Source organism: Actinia tenebrosa, unplaced genomic scaffold (genome assembly GCF_029948245.1).
Source record: "Actinia tenebrosa isolate PJP-AT-01 unplaced genomic scaffold, QUT_ActTen_1.0 PGA_scaffold2__45_contigs__length_23673736, whole genome shotgun sequence".
Classification (NCBI taxonomy): Eukaryota; Metazoa; Cnidaria; class Anthozoa; order Actiniaria; family Actiniidae; genus Actinia; species Actinia tenebrosa.
The window spans coordinates 11,197,022-11,217,084 of NW_028292579.1; the positions used below are offsets into that span (position 1 = coordinate 11,197,022).

At 37.7% G+C, this 20,063-nt stretch overlaps 3 protein-coding genes across 3 annotated transcripts; 2 read left to right on the top strand and 1 right to left on the bottom strand.

The window, feature by feature from the left end:
- The first annotated feature begins 192 nt into the window (after positions 1–192).
- Positions 193–10,363, top strand: LOC116300578 (cilia- and flagella-associated protein 263). The gene is made up of 12 exons (XM_031709463.2): positions 193–337; positions 463–554; positions 782–866; positions 1,667–1,784; positions 2,056–2,148; positions 2,294–2,356; positions 3,055–3,135; positions 3,742–3,897; positions 4,336–4,443; positions 4,933–5,001; positions 9,375–9,461; positions 10,173–10,363. The coding sequence occupies exons 1-12, from the start codon at positions 231–233 to the stop codon at positions 10,254–10,256; spliced, it is 1,143 nt and encodes a 380-aa protein (XP_031565323.1). The 5' UTR covers positions 193–230; the 3' UTR covers positions 10,257–10,363.
- A 252-nt stretch (positions 10,364–10,615) lies between these two features.
- Positions 10,616–13,716, bottom strand: LOC116300579 (uncharacterized). Its single transcript, XM_031709464.2, has 3 exons — positions 13,316–13,716; positions 12,242–12,607; positions 10,616–11,716 (listed from the first exon to the last, which is right to left on the bottom strand). The coding sequence occupies exons 1-3, from the start codon at positions 13,430–13,432 to the stop codon at positions 11,369–11,371; spliced, it is 831 nt and encodes a 276-aa protein (XP_031565324.1). The 5' UTR covers positions 13,433–13,716; the 3' UTR covers positions 10,616–11,368.
- A 3,767-nt stretch (positions 13,717–17,483) lies between these two features.
- LOC116300607 (cilia- and flagella-associated protein 20) lies at positions 17,484–19,943 on the top strand. The gene is made up of 7 exons (XM_031709511.2): positions 17,484–17,694; positions 17,786–17,865; positions 18,044–18,155; positions 18,283–18,405; positions 18,766–18,831; positions 19,296–19,406; positions 19,495–19,943. Exons 1-7 carry the CDS (start codon positions 17,611–17,613, stop codon positions 19,495–19,497), a joined length of 579 nt encoding a protein of 192 aa, XP_031565371.1. The 5' UTR covers positions 17,484–17,610; the 3' UTR covers positions 19,498–19,943.
- Positions 19,944–20,063: the final 120 nt, after the last annotated feature.

Here is a 20,063-nt window from a genome sequence, read left to right on the forward strand (position 1 = left end):
CTTATATAACTAGTTTTCTAAATTATTGTGAATTTTTCGAATAATCATTAACAAGAGATTTGATAGGTGCTATTAAGAAATTTAAAAACCTTTAATTCAATTTTTTTAGTCCTAAAGCCATAGCTTGGGCTCCCTGTGGTGAAGCGAAGGTTTAGGGAGCCTCTGGGAGCCTCACATTCGTACTGTATCCATAACAACGAGAGCTTTACTCGAGAAATACAAGAATCAAAATGGCTGCCAGCTCTGATGTGGACGTGAGTAGTTCCCTCGATCAAGAAGAGGATCCTCTGACTGAATTAACTGACCAGGAGCTTTATAACTTGGTTCAGGAGACAATGTAAGAATCAATACAACTATTATAGTTAATAATTTTGATTCTTTTGCGAAAAAGGTTAAAAATGAATGCGTTTCTCTTTGCGTTTGAAACTTTGAACGAGTTTCTTTATTTTTATATTTTTCTAGACACGCCAATGAAGTGCTTAGAAATGAGACTTCCATGTTTGAAAAGTTTCTTAAAAGAGTCGATCCTAAAGACTTGGGGATGCAGTCATCAGGTAATTTCATTATATCCAACATACAGCTGTATGGAATTATTACTTATTGAAGAAACGAACTTACTAACAAATTGCGACAAATGGGATATATGTCGTCTTGATCTATATATTTTAGAATTTCTACACATCCCAACTCCGGCCTTGCTTAAATTTCTGATTTAATGAAGGTTTATTTACATTATATAATGGCAGGTTTAAAACGTTTTTCTCTGTTCTCACTTCACTAGCCCCAACTACTGTACAACCTACTATAGAAACACCACACAGAGGACTGAAAAAGAGATCAAGATCGAGGGGGCCATCGCTTGATAGGTAAATAATACAATAATAAGCTGAGGATAACAACAGGGACTGCAAATATGATAATAATAATAAATCTGTAATAATAATAATAATAATAATAATAATCCTGTCATATATATCACAGTATTTTTTTCCAGTTATTATATTTCCAGCTTAATAAATGGTGAAACTAATAGATAAATAAATAGTGGGGTGGGGGAAGTTTAGCCACCCTACTTTTTGCTACTACCCACTAAATTTTTACAATGCTTCAAGCCAAAAACCCTGTCAATAGCTAGAGAATGATGTTTTCACATTAAGATATTTTCAGCCCATGTTCATTCCCTAGAGTATCATTTCTTTGTTTAACAGTTGTGCATGAGGAAAAACATACTTTCAGGGGAATAATAATAATAATAATATTTTACAACCACCACTCCCCAAACAGAGCTCTTCCGTGAGGTTCCCTCCACACGCACTACCACTACGGTCTATATTTACAACATACAACACTCAACTCACATGTTGATTTTTATGGAGGGAGGAAACCAGAGAACCCAGAGAAAACCCTCGTAGCATAGGAGAGAACAACACATCAAACAAACTCAATTCACATGTGCCGACCACAGGGCTCGAACCAGTGACCTGAGCCATTGGACTCACAGCGGTGAAAGACGACGCGTTAGCTGCGAACGCCACCCATGATGGAATGATGAAATGACACGTGGTCTGGAATTGAAAATATCATTATACCCACTCAAGCTAGAGGTTTATATTTCTTGATTTATCTAAACATGATCTCATAACACTATGGTATTGTCTATATGCAGGCATTTAAAGTTGAGTGCTGAACAAAAATGTGATATTGCACAGAGAGAGCTTGAAGAACTGCGAGACGAGATCCAGAAACTTGGAGATGAGTCAGAAAAAATTCTAGATAACTATAAAGTAAGTGAAATAAAATCCATTCAATGTTCAGTGTGTATCCATTTAATTATGGATGCATGGAAGATGCTGTTAAGCACAAGACTAGTAGTGTATGAGATACACGATTGCAAGGTCTGACTGCCATTCTGGCTTTGATGTACAGGCACTGTTTCATTTCAAGATGGTGCAGGAAGCTATGAAGGGGACAATTATAGAGAAAGTTATGAATTAACGTCATGATAAATTTGTTTGTTAATAAGTAGAGGTTATTAATCTATTATTAATCTATTAGGCAATAATGGAAGAAGGAGAAATCAGAACTGCAGAAATCAAGAAGACATCCTATGAGTTTGAAAGAGATATAGTTAAAGGAGCTATCAATCAAGTGAGTTTTGAAAGTTTAATATCAAATGCATGCCCATATATAAAGGACATTTATGATGAAAATCAAGATTTATTATGTTATGTTATGTTACGTGCATTTACAAATTTGGTTGTAACTATTTCCATATTCTTTTCATCTTATTCAGAGAACCAACAAGGTGATAGCTGAGAGGGTGACAAGATACTTTGAGGATAAACTTAGATCTCGAGTAAGTGTCTCTCTCCCCGGGGGGGGGGGGGTACTCCCTTTGTTCAGGTGGTAGGGATGATCGGCGGTCGATCTTTAAAATGGCCCCTAAAAGGTACGCATAAATAAAAAAGGCTCTCAAAACCAACCTGGTTTCAAACCCTAAAAGGTACAGCTTTATTTCAGTGATTTACTATTAACCCACGGCTATCAACGCCGGTTTAACAATTGACAGGACAGCGTATAATAAGATTATAACGATGATCATATTAAAGAAACAGTAAACAGAGGCATAGCATGGATTACATGCATAATAAATGACCCCAAAAGGTACGGAGTTATGTTACGTAATTGACTTTTGAGCCGGAACCCCTAAAAGGTTCACACAGGGAACATTTTCAACCCTAAAAGGAGCGCCGATCACCCCTACCACCTGAACAAAGGGAGTACCCCCCAGGGTGTCTTTACCAGTGAAAACAGTGCAGGTTAATGGGCAATAGGCCACTGTTAATTAAATAAGATTTAAGATAATAATTTCTAAGATTACATAAAGGTACATGGGAACCTTGAAAAGGTACAAATATTTGATGGATGCTAGTCTGTTGCCATTAACCTGTTGCAACTTTTTTTCTAACAACAGCAGTAATCTTGTCTTGAAAACAGAGATAATTTTGAGGAAAATGTAGCAAATATATTAATTCTAGTTAATATTATGTTCAGGACACCTTGATAGAGAAGCTAAGACTGAAAAATTCCACTCTAAAAGTCCAAAAAAGAAAACTACACATGCAACTAAAACAGGTAACAAATCCTTCCCTGGTAACATTCTCAGATCCTTCACACCCCTTGAATATTCTGATCGTGAAGTTCTAAAAAAATAATCCATAATCCCCCTCACAGAGTAATCTTTTAAAGACCCCCAACCCCTGAAATTCCAAATTTCTTCCTTCAAATTATTTAATTTTGTTCTTTCTCTGACCCCCCTATCCCTCGGAAATACCAAATTCCTCTATGGGGGGTATGGATAATTTCTGGAACCACACATTAAGTTCATGATATGGATGTTTTCTGCAACTATAAATAATTCTTTTTAAACCATCCCCACCCTCTGAAAACTCCAATTTCTCTATAAAAGGAGGTACAGGTATGGCTATTTTCAGGAAGTACAAAATATCCCCTCCTAATAATATATAAATATAAATAGACCCTTTCCACCCCTTGGAAATTCCAACCCCCCCCCCCCCCCCCCTCCTTCACAAGGAAGCAATGGGTATCTTCTGGAAGAAACAATATGCTCTACTCAATCCTCCCTTAGCCCTTCAAATGTGTACAATTCTCCCTTCGCAGGAAGGTATTGGTATCTTCTGGAACTTTCAACAACAGCTAAATTTTTTGTCATTTCTTTAGAAAGAGGAAATGGGAGAAGTGTTGCATGAAGTAGATTTTAATCAACTGAAGATTGAAAACCAGCAGTACTTAGAGAAGATTGACGAGAAGAACCAAGACCTCCTGAGACTAAAACTAATGACTGGTAATGTGCAACAAATACTAAACACATACAAGGTAAGGATTTTATCGTAGATGTAAGTGAAGATTTTATGTTCATGATCATCGGCATGCTACACTCTAATAGTATGGAATTGACAACATTCAGTAAACCAGTCAGGCAATGCTCATTAACATGACACATGTATAAGTCATACCACATGTATACGTCAAACAGGACTGCATGACCTATGATAACTAGAGATCTTTCCCTCCCAAGCCCTAAAAAGATAATAATAACGTTCAGCACAAAAATGCATACTTTCTAAATCAGTTGTTGAAGACTGCCCCACAGTCAAACTTATATAGCTGTAATTAGTTTGGTACATGAGCGAAGCAGCTCCTAAAATGAGCTTGGCCAGCTGTCTGAGTTGCAGTTATTCTTAGTATTGCATTAATCTTAAACTTAGGCATGCTTGGATTTTTCTAATAATGTATATTTATTTTGATCAACAGAAAAAACTTCACACCCTGACAATGGAATCTGACAGGTTAAAAACAGAGATACTGCAAAGAAATGAATTACTCTATAAAATTGATGCCGAAAATCATTTGGTTGATAAGGTATGACTAAAGAAAGAGAACAACATTATCATAAGTATTTCCTATTTATAGTAGGAAGGATTGAATTTGAAAAAAAAAGCTAGAATTCTTAGGCAACTTGTGTGCCTCTCATTCTCTTTTTTCTTCCTTCCTTTCTTTCTTTCTTCCTTTCCTTCTTTCTTTCTTTCTTTCTTTCTTCCTTCCTTCCTTCCTTTCTTTCTTTCTTTCTTTCTTTCTTTCTTTCTTTCTTTCTTTCTTTCTTTCTTTCTTTCTTTCTTTCTTTCTTTCTTTCTTTCTTTCTTTCTTTCTTTCTTTCTTTCTTCCCTAACCTTCCTTTCTCCTAGCTTCTTTTTTTCTTTCCTGTCTCTTGAAATTGATTTCTCCAGCTATATTTTAATTGTAACAAATAAGTTTTGAAATCTCTTATTTATTATGTTTCCAGGCAGTATGATTGACAAAGCTTGTCTCTATAAAACTGATAAATTTATCTTCCTCCTCAATTTTCTGCAGGATAAATCAACGTCTGAGAAGCTGAATGCTAAGCTGAAGCAGCAGTTGACAGATTACAAAGTGCCTGATGTAAGTGAAGGAAGCTATAAAGCAACTCCTGTTTTAAGAGTGACTGTCTGTAACCATCGAGCAAAACGTGGCAAACTTCGAAAAATCGATTTCGCTCATACTTTCAAGTTAGTTAGGGTAATGTATCCTAAGAATCGCTGTATAGTTGGTTTGATCAAATAACGCTTTATTATGGAGAAAAATGGAATTTTTCAAACACTCCCGAAAACGCCGTTCGCGACAGTAAATTTTGACTCAACTTTCGCGGCTGCTGGACAAAAAATAAGCAACACTGGGAATTAAAACAACCCATATTCTTGAAGAACAATCTATTGAGTACGATATGTGTGACTTTGGGATCAATTGTACAATTTTAAGATAACAAAATAATTTTATTCGCTAGACGTGTGTTTAGAGTATCAAAAAATAGGTCTTACAAAAATATTCATTCTGAATGTGCTTAACCTCTCAGTCGCGTGAAACTTCGCTGGTTGATTATTCAGATGTTGGTCTTTCTAGTGATGTAAAGAAATCTTTGGGCAAATGATTGTGTGTCACGCAGTATGTCTTCAAACTTTGGTCAAATTACTCATTTCTGACCTCTGGCCGCTTTCTATAACAGACAAGATACTAGTGTTTATAAGTAAAATATAAACTCATAAACAAGCCTAAAACACTTTTATAGCCTTAAATAATGTAGCTGTTTAAGAATTCTTACCTGGCAAACTCTGAAACCTGGATTTTTTATGAATGTTTTTAGACACAACATCGATCTGGTTTCTTTCATTACCGACTCGAACTTGTCAACGGCCGAGTGCCACAGGGAGCCCAACCTTTCTTGTTGTGGTGCAAAACACAGGAAACCCAGATTGATTAAAAAATCGTCTTAATTTGTTTTAATGATGATGCAAACACACACAATAAAAAATTTCACAACTATTCCTGAAAAACTTGCTGAATTACATGATAATCTATAATATGAATGACTAATAAAGAGGGGGAAAACCTGCAGTAGAACCTTACTAATGGTAACAGTTCTAAATTGATTTTAAAGAAGTTGAACCGTATACACTACATGCAATTTTTCTGCTCGGCATGTCATCATAAATGATCACCGGCCTCTAAGGTTCATATTTTATTGGAGTAGATGCAGAACATGAAAATCTTTGGAAAGTTTTTACGCATCCTTCTTCGGAACAGGTGAACAGCGTGTCACCACCGGTATCGCTGTTTTCCTTGCGGGAATCTGTAGTGGTCTTTGGTTTGTATTTCCTACTTTGTCTAGGTATGACATCGCAGAAATCTGGAACCTGGTCATCAGAATACTCCATCTTCCTAAGGGTGGGTAAGGCTAGAGCTGACGATGTCTTCGTTGTTTCAAATTTCGTGTTGGGTATCTTTTTTCCTTTTCCAACGCCGTATGCTCTCCAAACCACAATGTTACGCTTTTTGAAGATAACATCATTGTCAAGGCTTACACCTTGCTCGATGGTTACAGACAGTCACTCTTAAATACTCCATTTTACAGTTCCATTCAGTGACCACGAATAATAGTTCCTAGCCGAGACTGGAGTTTCCGTGCATGATAAACTGTAGTTTATCATGCGCGGTAACTCCAGCCTCGGCTAGGAACTATTATTCGTGGTCACTGAATGGAACTATAAAGAGGAGTATTGGGGCTTGGTTTAATTAGTTTTGGTGAAAGTACTTGAAAATATGTAGGACTCAAGATGAATATAATTTGCATCCAAAGCAAAAAGTTTGAAACAACGAAGACATCGTCAGCTCTAGCCTTACCCACCCTTAGGAAGATGGAGTATTCTGATGACCAGGTTCCAGATTTCTGCGATGTCATACCTAGACAAAGTAGGAAATACAAACCAAAGACCACTACAGATTCCCGCAAGGAAAACAGCGATACCGGTGGTGACACGCTGTTCACCTGTTCCGAAGAAGGATGCGTAAAAACTTTCCAAAGATTTTCATGTTCTGCATCTACTCCAATAAAATATGAACCTTAGAGGCCGGTGATCATTTATGATGACATGCCGAGCAGAAAAATTGCATGTAGTGTATACGGTTCAACTTCTTTAAAATCAATTTAGAACTGTTACCATTAGTAAGGTTCTACTGCAGGTTTTCCCCCTCTTTATTAGTCATTCATATTATAGATTATCATGTAATTCAGCAAGTTTTTCAGGAATAGTTGTGAAATTTTTTATTGTGTGTGTTTGCATCATCATTAAAACAAATTAAGACGATTTTTTAATCAATCTGGGTTTCCTGTGTTTTGCACCACAACAAGAAAGGTTGGGCTCCCTGTGGCACTCGGCCGTTGACAAGTTCGAGTCGGTAATGAAAGAAACCAGATCGATGTTGTGTCTAAAAACATTCATAAAAAATCCAGGTTTCAGAGTTTGCCAGGTAAGAATTCTTAAACAGCTACATTATTTAAGGCTATAAAAGTGTTTTAGGCTTGTTTATGAGTTTATATTTTACTTATAAACACTAGTATCTTGTCTGTTATAGAAAGCGGCCAGAGGTCAGAAATGAGTAATTTGACCAAAGTTTGAAGACATACTGCGTGACACACAATCATTTGCCCAAAGATTTCTTTACATCACTAGAAAGACCAACATCTGAATAATCAACCAGCGAAGTTTCACGCGACTGAGAGGTTAAGCACATTCAGAATGAATATTTTTGTAAGACCTACTTTTTGATACTCTAAACACACGTCTAGCGAATAAAATTATTTTGTTATCTTAAAATTGTACAATTGATCCCAAAGTCACGCATATCGTACTCAATAGATTGTTCTTCAAGAATATGGGTTGTTTTAATTCCCAGTGTTGCTTATTTTTTGTCCAGCAGCCGCGAAAGTTGAGTCAAAATTTACTGTCGCGAACGGCGTTTTCGGGAGTGTTTGAAAAATTCCATTTTTCTCCATAATAAAGCGTTATTTGATCAAACCAACTATACAGCGATTCTTAGGATACATTACCCTAACTAACTTGAAAGTATGAGCGAAATCGATTTTTCAAAGTTTGCCACGGATTTTGAATTTTGCTTGATCGTTACAGACAGTCACTCTTAAATTCTCTGTGATTCAGAAATTGCTCCAGTTTAGTGTACAACATTTATGACCCATTTCTCTAATAGGGTAGTGAAGGAATGTGAAGTGGAATTTCAAGGTGTTAAAAAACCTTCAATTTATCAAACTCTGATTTAGTTTCTTGGCTGTTGTTAGTCAGGCCATGCCTAACAGGTTGAACCCTAGCTGCAACAACCTCAGTGGGCGGATCTAAGTCAGGCCATGCCTAACAGGTTTAAAGAACCCTAACTGAAACAACCTCAGTGGGCTGATCTAAGTCAGGCCATGCCTAACAGGTTGAACCCTAGCTGCAACAACCTCAGTGGGCTGATCTAAGTCAGGCCATGCCTAACAGGTTGAACCCTAGCTGCAACAACCTCAGTGGGCTGATCTAAGTCAGGCCATGCCTAACAGGTTGAACCCTAGCTGAAACAACCTCAGTGGGCTGATCTAAGTCAGGCCATGCCTAACAGGTTGAACCCTAGCTGAAACAACCTCAGTGGGCTGATCTAAGTCAGGCCATGCCTAACAGGTTGAACCCTAGCTGAAACAACCTCAGTGGGCTGATCTAAGTCAGGCCATGCCTAACAGGTTGAACCCTAGCTGCAACAACCTCAGTGGGCTGATCTAAGTCAGGCCATGCCTAACAGGTTGAACCCTAGCTGCAACAACCTCAGTGGGCTGATCTAAGTCAGGCCATGCCTAACAGGTTGAACCCTAGCTGCAACAACCTCAGTGGGCTGATCTAAGTCAGGCCATGCCTAACAGGTTGAACCCTAGCTTGAACAACCTCAGTGGGCTGATCTAAGTCAGGCCATGCCTAACAGGTTGAACCCTAGCTGAAACAACCTCAGTGGACTGATCTAAGTCAGGCCATGCCTAACAGGTTGAACCCTAGCTGAAACAACCTCAGTGGACTGATCTAAGTCAGGCCATGCCTAACAGGTTGAACCCTAGCTGCAACAACCTCAGTGGGCTGATCTAAGTCAGGCCATGCCTAACAGGTTGAACCCTAGCTTGAACAACCTCAGTGGGCTGATCTAAGTCAGGCCATGCGTAATAGGTTGAACCCTAGCTGCAATAACCTCAGTGGGCTGATCTAAGTCAGGCCATGCGTAATAGGTTGAACCCTAGCTGCAATAACCTCAGTGGGCTGATCTAAGTCAGGCCATGTCTAGCTACTTGTGGCATGAATTAGAATTTAGTGTTTTTGTTGAAGCTCTTTACAAAGGTTATTGGTTTCCAACACTGATGTCTGATCCTGGATTTTCAAACAATTCACTTTTTTCTTTATTTACAGGTAATGGATTATGTAGGAGAAAGAGCCAAGCTCTATGAGCTGAACAAAGTGGTCAAAATGTGGCAACGAAAAGTGGAGATTGCAGAGGTATTGCTATTAATCTTTACATAAATTTTGGCCATTTCAATAGCTATTTTGTACAACCAAAAAGAAGCTAGAAGTCTAATTTGAAATCTAGTCCAATTTGAAATGAATAAAAATCTAACAGAGAGAACAGGAGTTTGCATATTTCTTGTCCAGAATTGGCATGAATTATGTTACTGTGGTGATGTCAAACGTTTGAAATCTCTCTGATTGCTAGTTTACTATCCATTCTTGCATGCCATTCCCATTCTTTTTTCTTTCGTAAATCCACTGCATTTGTGATTTGAGAGTGTTTTGTAGTATTAGTGGGGAGTGACGTGTCATATACTCTTAAAAAGTGCCTCATTATATTTTTCATATCAAAATTATTAAGAGACTATCATTTTTAAGAGACATGTAGACTGCAAGCTAAGTCCCTCTATTTCCCTTGGTCACTGTCACTGTCCATCTGTCTGTCCATGTTGATTGGTCGAGGAGGATACCAATCTTCCTCGACCAATCAACACGGACAGACAGACGGACAGTGACCAAGGGAAATAGAGGGACTTAGCTTGCAGTCCAAGAGACATTTCAAAAGAATTTTTGGATTCCAACGCTTCTTTCTATTCTCTTTTTCAAGTGGTTAAACATGGGGTCTCTAGGGAGACTCGGCAACAGATCCTTGTATCATGACATAAAAGATTTATTATTATTTTATTATTATCATTTTAACAGATGGCTTTACAAACCAACAAGAAGACCTGGCATAAGCTTCTTGTCTCAGCACAAGATGACATGAATCAATGGCTTGCTCAGTAAGACATTATAACATGGCCACATGTAAATACCAAACAAGTGTAACATACTGTATTTATAATAGAAGTAAAAATGCATTTTCAAAATTAAAAAACAAACTAAACACAAAACTATTGTATTTTATTTTTCATTTTTAATAACTATTCAATCAGCTTAAAAATTAATAACAAACTGTTCCTAAAAGTTTGTTTATGTCAAATTATTCTCTTCTGGTTTTTTGTTACACTTTGTGTATCCTTTGAATCTTACAAGTGAAGAGAGTGTACTAGAATAGGAAAAAAGTTCATAGAACTTTCATGTTTACTCTAAAATAAGTAAATATATGTAAAATAATAATTCAACTGAGTTCAAGTGATAATGGCTAATGGTACTAGTTTGTTAGATAAATGTTGTTTTTTTTTTTCTGTGAGAAAATGGGAAATAATACACTAGTGACTTCCTGTAAATATTTTCCCCAGGGGGAAAGGGAGAGAAGCACTCGTAACCCCGTTTAAAAGTCATATAATTTGTGTTAAGTAAAAAGGAAACTTATGGTTGCCTACTTTAAGAGAAATTCAACGAAAGATTGTCCAATTCCTAGTTAAAGCCCCATTCCTAATTTGTTTCAGTTCCATCCTTTAAAACGTTGCTATTCATATAAATGTGTATAGCGTATTAAAAACATGGCCGATATTTCTGTACTTCTGCACCAGTATATAATGTACTAATGTATTACAATCGTAAGAGAGCAGAATATCTTTGTCATAGTACGGGATCACAAAAATGGACCAAAGATAGTTCCCTGAGGAATTCCAGTAGAGCATAATTCATGAGCTAGGGGATTAGTGAACTAGCTTGCAAATTGGTTACCATTTGTGTTACCAAGTCGGAAAACAAGAGCTAATGAGCGGAAAATATAAGATTGTACTATAAATGCTTTCGAGTATATTTTTGTTATTTGTCGTGATTGAGTGGTTTTTATACAATTATTATTCTCTTCATTTCAAAAGTTTTCTTTTAAGACTGGACCTTTGGCTGACAGGCTTTAAACGAAAAACAAAAATATTCTGAAACTAGATTACATGCATAGCAATGGATTCTGTCTCAGCTTTACGCACTTTCTAAGATTTTCTACATTACTGTGAAGGCGGGACCTCTTCCACAATGATCCTTGACACTGACTGAAAACCAGTGTTTGCGTTTCCAGCTGGACTAGAGCCTGCGCATGCGCCAACCCACAGTCCAACTCGTACTACTCCTTTGGGGATTGTACAGTAACCCTCAATAGATCGATGAGTTTGGATATGGAAAGTCCTCTCCAGATTGTAACGGAACACAGCTTCAATAGGCGCAGGCGATGAGCATTCGTGGTCGTTGAACTTGAAGTACCAACGTCGGCAGCTGTTGGCGCCGTAAACCTGGAGGTTACCTTGGAAAATGACCCTCAGTGCAGTGTTCTGTTGCTTCTTCATGAATATGCACTCCTGAAATCCGGGATTAGGAAAGTCTTAGGAATTAGAAATAGAGCAAACGAAAACGCTGCAAAAACTAACAAGATCTTGTGACCTTATTGCGGCGAAAGGGTTCTCGTAAAACAGTCGATGTATACGCTGTTATTTTTAACATAGTACTATTACAGTAAGTATGAGAACCTGGGGGGAAAAACCTTGAATCAAGGGAGAAAACTCTTCTGGCATGTTATGCTAAGTCCAGGAATCGGACCCGAGACCCCAAGTAGACTACCCCTAAGCCACTTATAATTTCTGGATTTCCTGAAAAGCTTCTACTTTAGAATCAGATTTTTCAATAATCTTTGGTTTTGGTCCAGACAAGAATTTATAAAGATACGAAAAAGGCTTTTGGAATCAATAAATTCTTCAGAGGGATGAAGATTTCGGATCATTTCAGCGCGTGATACGAATCATCGAGAATCAAATCTGGTAACATGTCGTTGTGCACTAAACTCCTCTCGTTTTTAAAAACTCACTATGGTTGTCATAGAAACATACCTGGATCTTTCCAGTGTCGGTGTCGTCATTTCTATTCCAAACACACTGCCTCCAGTTACGTATCTCAGTCGTGTCTATACCTGGCAAACCAATTTCACCTTTTAGGCCAGGAGTTCCTGGAAATCCCGGTTTTCCTCTAGGACCAGTTTTACCAGGAAATCCTGGTTTTCCTTCCTCTCCTGGTTTTCCAGGAAGGCCTGTTTGTCCTTTGGGTCCTACGGGACCAAAAGGTCCTCTTCTGCCTTGGTTGCCTTTATCTCCTTTAGGCCCATCTCTACCAATGCTCCCCGGTTGACCAGGGGTCCCCGGCATTCCATGCGTTCCTGGAATACCAGGCATTCCACACGCGCATTTGTCACAGGAATTCTGTTGAAAAGAGGTTGCCTTCGTTAACTTCTATTACTGAAAACACGGATTTTGGAAATACGCCATTATACAGTTTCGTTCAGTGACCACGAATAATAGTTCCAAGCCCAGGGTGGATTTGCCGCGCATGATAAACTGTAGTTTTGCTATGCGTGGAAACTCTAATCCATTCGTGGTCAACGGAACAGTAAAATGTAGCATTGGTTTATCTAGTTGTAAGAGGTGGTAAAAAGGCATTACGATATCTTACAGTTTTCTTATCAATGGCAATTGATTCCAAACATGAAATCTCACAACGTGAAAATTTATTGGCTTTTTTGGCTTACGAGTTAATTTGCAATGGCTAAACCTTTTGGAATCGGATATATTGGAGCCGTTTCCAAACTGGAGAAGATCTTAGTTTTGTATTTCATTTGCATGTCAGTACTTAACTTGACTTGTATGCTCTTATTCTCAAATAGTCAAATCACGCAAACGAAGAGTAATTAAAGGACAGCACCAGAAGGACACGACATTTAGGGAAGGTTTCAGTTGCGTCCAAGATATCCTATTGTGAAATTTTGGTCCAAAAAAGTATCAGTATTTGTCGTATATGGAATCAATGATTAAAGATTCTTAAATCATATCGTATTGACATTTTTGACTTGACGGAAATTGCAGCGTAAAGATATAATGGATTTTAAAATCTTCGAAAAAGCAAAAATTTACCTTTGAAAATCGTGGTTGGGCAGTTGTAGTGCCTTTCGCACCAAGATTGCTCCCTTCGTCGCAGAATACGACCACACCACACAAAGCTACTAAAATCGCCACCAATATTATCTTCATTTTTAAACCGATGAAAAATTTCTGCTATAAGAGACTTTGGAGGTCGTCAGTGCAGCACAGCAGTGAGATCTTTTGCCTGTGTTTGAACTCAGTGCTTTTTTGCCAAGACACGTTACTGGGTGGGTTAATGTAAGAAATTCCTATTCCCTTGAGATTGAAGTGAAGTGCTAGACCGCTCCAATGGGTTTATTGGTTTGGAGACAAGAAAGAGCATGTAGTATGAAGTATGCCTATCACATTGAGATGTCACTGATTTAGTTATCTCTCTCTCGGAATATCAATCTATTTTCAATTAGCACTGAACAGGCGAACGGCCTTTAGGTGTCATTTGCCGAATTGGTAATTTTAGAACCGATCACTTTAGACGTACCTCAGAACTGATAAACTTGAGATTTCCAAATGGGTCAATGGAATCATTGAATAAAAGCACAAGAGTATGAAAATAAAGCTAGTACGTAATAGGTATACAAAGAGTTGTCTAGTGAGCCTCCACGACATCTAATCACCAACAACTCGGAACTCACTGATTCCGTAGTTGTTTCGATGTTTTTGTCGTTCTTGAGAATTTCGTGCACGAGCTAAAAGTTCGAAAGGGCGGAATTCGGGTACAAATGTCCAGGAGTGTCAGATCGCATACCACAGCTCTTCTATCTACGATTCTAACGAAGACCACCATGGGAGAAAAAAAGTCATGTTAAAGAAATGAAATGTCGTGTGACGAGTCTCGAGGCTTGTAAAACTGCCACTGAATGGGCATGGAAAAATGCCATGCCGAAACAAGAGAAACCGGTCTGGAGTATCACGCTGTTGTTGTTACCTCTAGTTTGGAGCTTATCTTACCTATTTAAAGGAATAGTTAGTTTATTTTGACTGTTCCTTTTTGATAAGGAAAGTAAGATCAACTCTGATAAACTCGGGTTCGCGAACATACGCGACTGCTTACCATTTCGCGCTTAAATAAGGCCATTTCCGGTGAGATAATAATGTGACGTCAGAACAATTGAGCCACGATTGTGTTGCATGTTTGTTTTTTATTTTTTTATTAAGATAAAAGAATTGTAACCCATTTAATTCCTAAGACATACACAATATTTTTGGGCAAGGTCGCAGAAGATCCAACCCAATTGGATGCAATAGAACGAGAATCAATATGAACAAAACAATAGTAAGAGTCGACATTAAAAACTATTGTTAAATGTTTTAACCATTCTCGACAGCTCTTCTTAGCAGTTGCGACATTTTCCCAATATTTGTGCGCTAAATAATATAGGACTGTCTTTGTCCAGCAAGTCAAAATATAGAACGGGCTGTTTTAGTCGAGCAAGTCAAGGTAGAATGAACTTATGAGGAGGAAGAGGAAGAGGAGGAGGAGGGCCGAGAGGAAGAGGAGAAAAGGGAAAGAAAGAAGGAGCTAAAGAAGAAAAAGGGATTTCATGATGTCGCCTGACCAATAAATGCTAATAACCTCTTATAAGTCAATGCGTTTTAGGGGAGTGTTGGGGGATTGTCAAGATTACATTTACTACTAAAACTGGTAAAACAACTTAAAAACCAGAAAAGAAATAACCCTAAGTATTATATTTATTGAAAAAAGCATCCCGTAGTTTCATCCCGTGGAACAGATTTTTGGGCTGGAAAGGTAAATACGCACTTGAAAATGTGTTAATCCTGGGGGATGGAGTAAGTAATTGTTACTCGCCGAACCTCCTTACTACTAGGTTAGGCGTAAGGCGGCCTAGAAGTGACAATGCCTGTTTTCAGCACGATCAAACTTGCAAACCGTGCTGTGCTGTGCTGTGATGTTGGCATGCCGTGATACTAGTAGTATGGTATCCGAGCCGCCGCTATTGAATGCGTAGTAATGCTGCGCGCTGTGACAAATTTCATCAGTTCCGTACTTACTGCGCATGTCATCTGTTGACCCTCTGTATGTCTACACTGCAAAAACATTACTACTTTGCTCGAATTAAATTCTGGCGTGAGATGAGAGCGTTTCACATTCAATTAACCTACTCTAATTATTTTAAGCTCAGCTTGACCTGAAACTTGAAAACCTTTGAATCAGTACTTGAATTGCTCTGCGAAAAGACTTGTCTGACATTTCGATGCGCTCTAATCTTCTCAAGATACTGAACTGCCAATGAATTTATTTACAACACAATCTGTCAATTTCAAGAAATTTTTGGCCACAGGGTTTGGGACAAGTTTGATCGAGGCATTTCAATCTTAAATCCATGATTATAAATTTGCAAGTTTGACGGAAAATGCCAAAAATGGCGGAAATAACCTTGGTTCTCGGCGGATAGAACAGCTTTCTAGAAAAGATAGGAGATTCCGTTATTATGGAATTACAATCGTAGTTTACAATAGTCACTCCGTATTGCGGGTTGTGATAAATTGTCCCTTAGTTTAGACAATTCGTCAGCTAGAAAATTTCAACGAGCGCAATTCTTCTCTTGATTCTTGCTGTAACTCGTCAAATTTAATACATTTTCCACGTAAGACTAGACTAGCAAATCTACTGTTATCACCTTGTTCGATCTAGTTTCACTGGATGGATTTATTTCTAGCTATGTCATGCTATATGTCATATGATACCATAGCATTGACTGAAACCCTATATCCATCTATCAGACTGTATGATACACATTTGTAGCCCTAATTGATATACTCAAAATAAAGCCATATTTCACAACCACCAAGGAACAGAAATCATTACAAGCTACAAGACCGGAAAGTCATTAATTTGTATGTCAAGTAATATCTCTTCTACGCGGTTTCAAGGCCAAACTGGACCCCACTTAAGACACAATTAGTTTTTGTGTTTTAATCCGTATCTGCACTTGCTGATAACCTCATGTTTAGTAATAGCATCCAAAGGCGGCACTGCTTTGATAGCCTGTATTACAGTCGTTTTACTCTTCCCCAATCCTCCTCGTCCACAATCAGAAACGTCTGTGATGCTGGCAACTGCTTTTTAGAGATCACTCATTTCATGACGTGAGAAGATTGTGGTACTGTTTGAGCCCAAGGACGGCGTAGGGAGGGGCCGTAGCCTTCGCCCCACTTTTTTTGCTAAGTATCCACCAAATCACCCCTCCCCTACAACACACACTAACACACATGTATACCCACACTTTCAGTCTTAAGTGCCTGGTCTGCTACACATTTCCCTCCCGCTAGCTGCCACTGGCAATGGTTTCGCTCCAAGGTCCTTGGAACCGAACCTGACGCACAACACTTGAACTTTCAGAACAGGTAGCCCAAGCTCACTGGTTCGACTTTGTGCACCTACTTCGAAGTAACCAATACTGGTTTTTTCCTTTTGATTCTAAGGGGTGCACCCCCCTGAGTTAACTTTGTGCGCAGCACCCCCCCCCCCCCCCCCGAACAAAATCCTGGATCCGCCCCTAAAATTCTTACCTTGAATTGTGATAAAAACCAATGAAACACTCGCAGCGTCTTTTTTCACACTTGGCTATAAGATTACACGGGAAGCTTAGTCTTAGCGATTTTTCTCAGTGTGCAGCTAGGGGATTTCTCCAAGTCCATATATTTTTTAACTTCGATAAAATCATTTTTATAATAATACTAGTGAATTTATCGGCCGAGGTAAAATCTTTGGTTCGCCCTGAGGTGGAAAAAATCTAGGATACACCATTTTTACATTCTTTTTCCATAAATAAAAGCTGCAAAAACATACATTAGCCAAAGGAGGGGTAAAAGTAGCAGCCAAATTTATAAGAATTGCGTATTCATTTGATTCAAGAGCAAACAATGATAAAAACTACAGAAAAAATTAATCCGAGTTTATGTAAAACAGAATCTTAGAATCACACCAAAACAATTAGGAAAAATATCCAAATCGGAGGTTAAAAATAAAATATAAAGTAAAATAAAATAAAGGTATTTATATTAAAACTATTTCGAGTAAGTAATCAAGTTTGATTTTATGCATGGTCAGCGGTGATTCACGGTAATATCCCATGAGGTCGAGGTTGTATATATGTGGTAGTCATGGTAACAGTGTGGTGCGCATGGTCAACACGAGTAGCAGGCGCCTAGCGACACATCTCTCACTGTTTTCCACTCAGTATACAACAAGCTACCAATACAGTAGTCTAAAAGGGTTTATTTAAACCTATAGCCTGAATTTCTACTAAAAAACACAAATTAAGATGTTCAAGAACACGTTTCAGTCGGGTTTTTTGTCTATATTGTACAGTATCGGCAGCAAACCGCTACAAATTTGGGAGAAGAAGGTTAGAGTTTTATGAAGTTTACTCTTTCATTGTTCATGTTGGATGAGGATGAAGATGGAACTAAAATATCTTGTTTTGGCTTTTTCTGTAGGTCAGGAATGGTCATATCAAGAGAATAACAGATAATGATATCCAGTCTTTGGTTTTGGAGATTGTTGGGACAAACGTTAGGTGAGTATTATTTGAAAACGCGTGCACACTAGACCACACTCTGACTTACTATGAATGGAAAAAAATCTCTAAGTTAATGCAGGAAAATTTAAATTAAAGCGTCATTTACGCGATAACCTATCTTAATATCATCAAGAAGGGGTTTTAACGGGTGTATTTTATTTCTTTCCTTTTCTAGTACAACTTTCATAGTGTGTCCACAAGAACCGAAAAAGACCCTGGGAATCAAGCTACCATTTCTGGTCATGATTATCAAAAATTTGAAAAAATATTTCACGTTCGAAGTAACGGTAAGTCTAAGCAAGGCATTTTATTTCGTATTTATCTATCCCTTCAACGTTTATCCAGGTTTTTGGCGTTTGTTGAGTACAACTAGCACTGGTTGACAGGAACTAAAGGGTTTTGTTGACACTTCAGGTCCTGGACGACAAGAACGTTAAACGAAGATTTCGCGCGTCTAACTATCAGTCAACCACCCGTGTAAAACCATTTATTTGTACTATGCCGATGAGACTAGACGATGGATGGAATCAAATTCAGGTAATAGAAATAATATCTTTTATTATTTTTTTCCTTTATTTATTTTTTGTGAAGCGTCTAAGCATATCGATATCAATCAAGTCTTGTTTGCGGCTTGTTATCGCTTAGTAACAATCGAAAAATTTCACCAAACCTATTGACAGACACTAAAAGTCTTTTCTTGATATATCAGCATAATAATTTTTTCAATAATTTTTGAATATTATCCTTGCGATGTACATATTTTTTTGTAAATTTTCTGCTTTCTTACCAACCATTAATAAATTAAGCGAATTATAAATAAACGTACCTTGCAATCATAACTACTTATTATCAATTTTGATTCGTGCCTTTATTAACTTTTATTGTTTTTTCATTTAGTTTAACCTGTCAGATTTCACTCGCCGAGCATACGGGACGAACTACATCGAAACACTTCGAGTACAGGTTAGCAGAGGGTATTAGTAGCTAGGAAGGTGGTTGGCAGGAACCTTGTAAACATTGGAGGGTATTGTCTAAGCAATCCTTTTCCAAAGCTTTGATCCCTTGGATAGTAATTATCTATTGTTTTCAAACAGCTCTAAATCCGAGAATTGAATACTTCTTAGCAGTTGCCAAGCATTTTTGTGTATACCCTTGTTTGGCCCTTAATAATTCTTTATGAAAGTTTCTAGAAGAAATTCCACTACAAAACCCTTCTTTTAAGGCTCTTAAATGAACTTAGTTTGAAATAACATTATAATTTGGCATATCCAGGGCTTCTTCTGAGGCTTCAAGTGGCTACTTGGTCATAATTGTAATACCTTACAACATTTATGTATTATTTTATCAATATATGCTTAGGCCTCCCTTTTAAAATCTCGATTACTTACCTGATTTGCCTTATATATCTTACTTTGATCACTCCACAGATTCATGCAAACTGCAGAATTCGTAGAGTCTACTTCTCTGACAGACTTTACTCAGAAGATGAACTTCCAGCAGAGTTCAAATTATACTTACCGGTCCAAAACAAAGCAAAGGTAAGGGAAAAACACATATCTTTGATGCTATTCTTGAACTCAGAGTTTCTCATATATGATCCACATATTTCTCTTTTCTTTTTTTCAGTAATAACAGACTCTATAAGAAAACGTCTTACTAGGGGGGAGGGAAATAAATTTCATGAGGGGTGGGGAGGGATATTTGCTATGCCACAAGTTTACACAAACAAACACAACCTCAAAACTACTTTTAGAAAGAAAATCTCCTATTTCAAGCTTATCACAAAACTATATTCATGTATTTTTTAAAACATCCTATTAGATTTTGATTTCCTCATTTCATGACTGCTTTTGTATTTAAGAATTTTAAAAAATTATTTCAAGGTGAAAATCATTTTTGGTCCAAGCCCTCTTCATGTACTGGATAAATTTTCAAACATTGTAATGTATTTTATCTAAATATTTCTCACTTCAGATCAAAAAATGTGCTGTATTTGTAAGATTATGAATGTTCTTTATTTTAGCAGTCGACACTCTTGTAAATAGATACAAGAAATAAAAATGAATATCTAAAAATCAGTGAACTATTATCTCTTGGGAATCAAGGTTGGTGTAGTAGGTAGTGCCTTTGCCTCTCGCCTCTCACAGCCTGCACCTCAGGGGTCTCTAAAATGATTCCTGGACTTGTCGTCACGA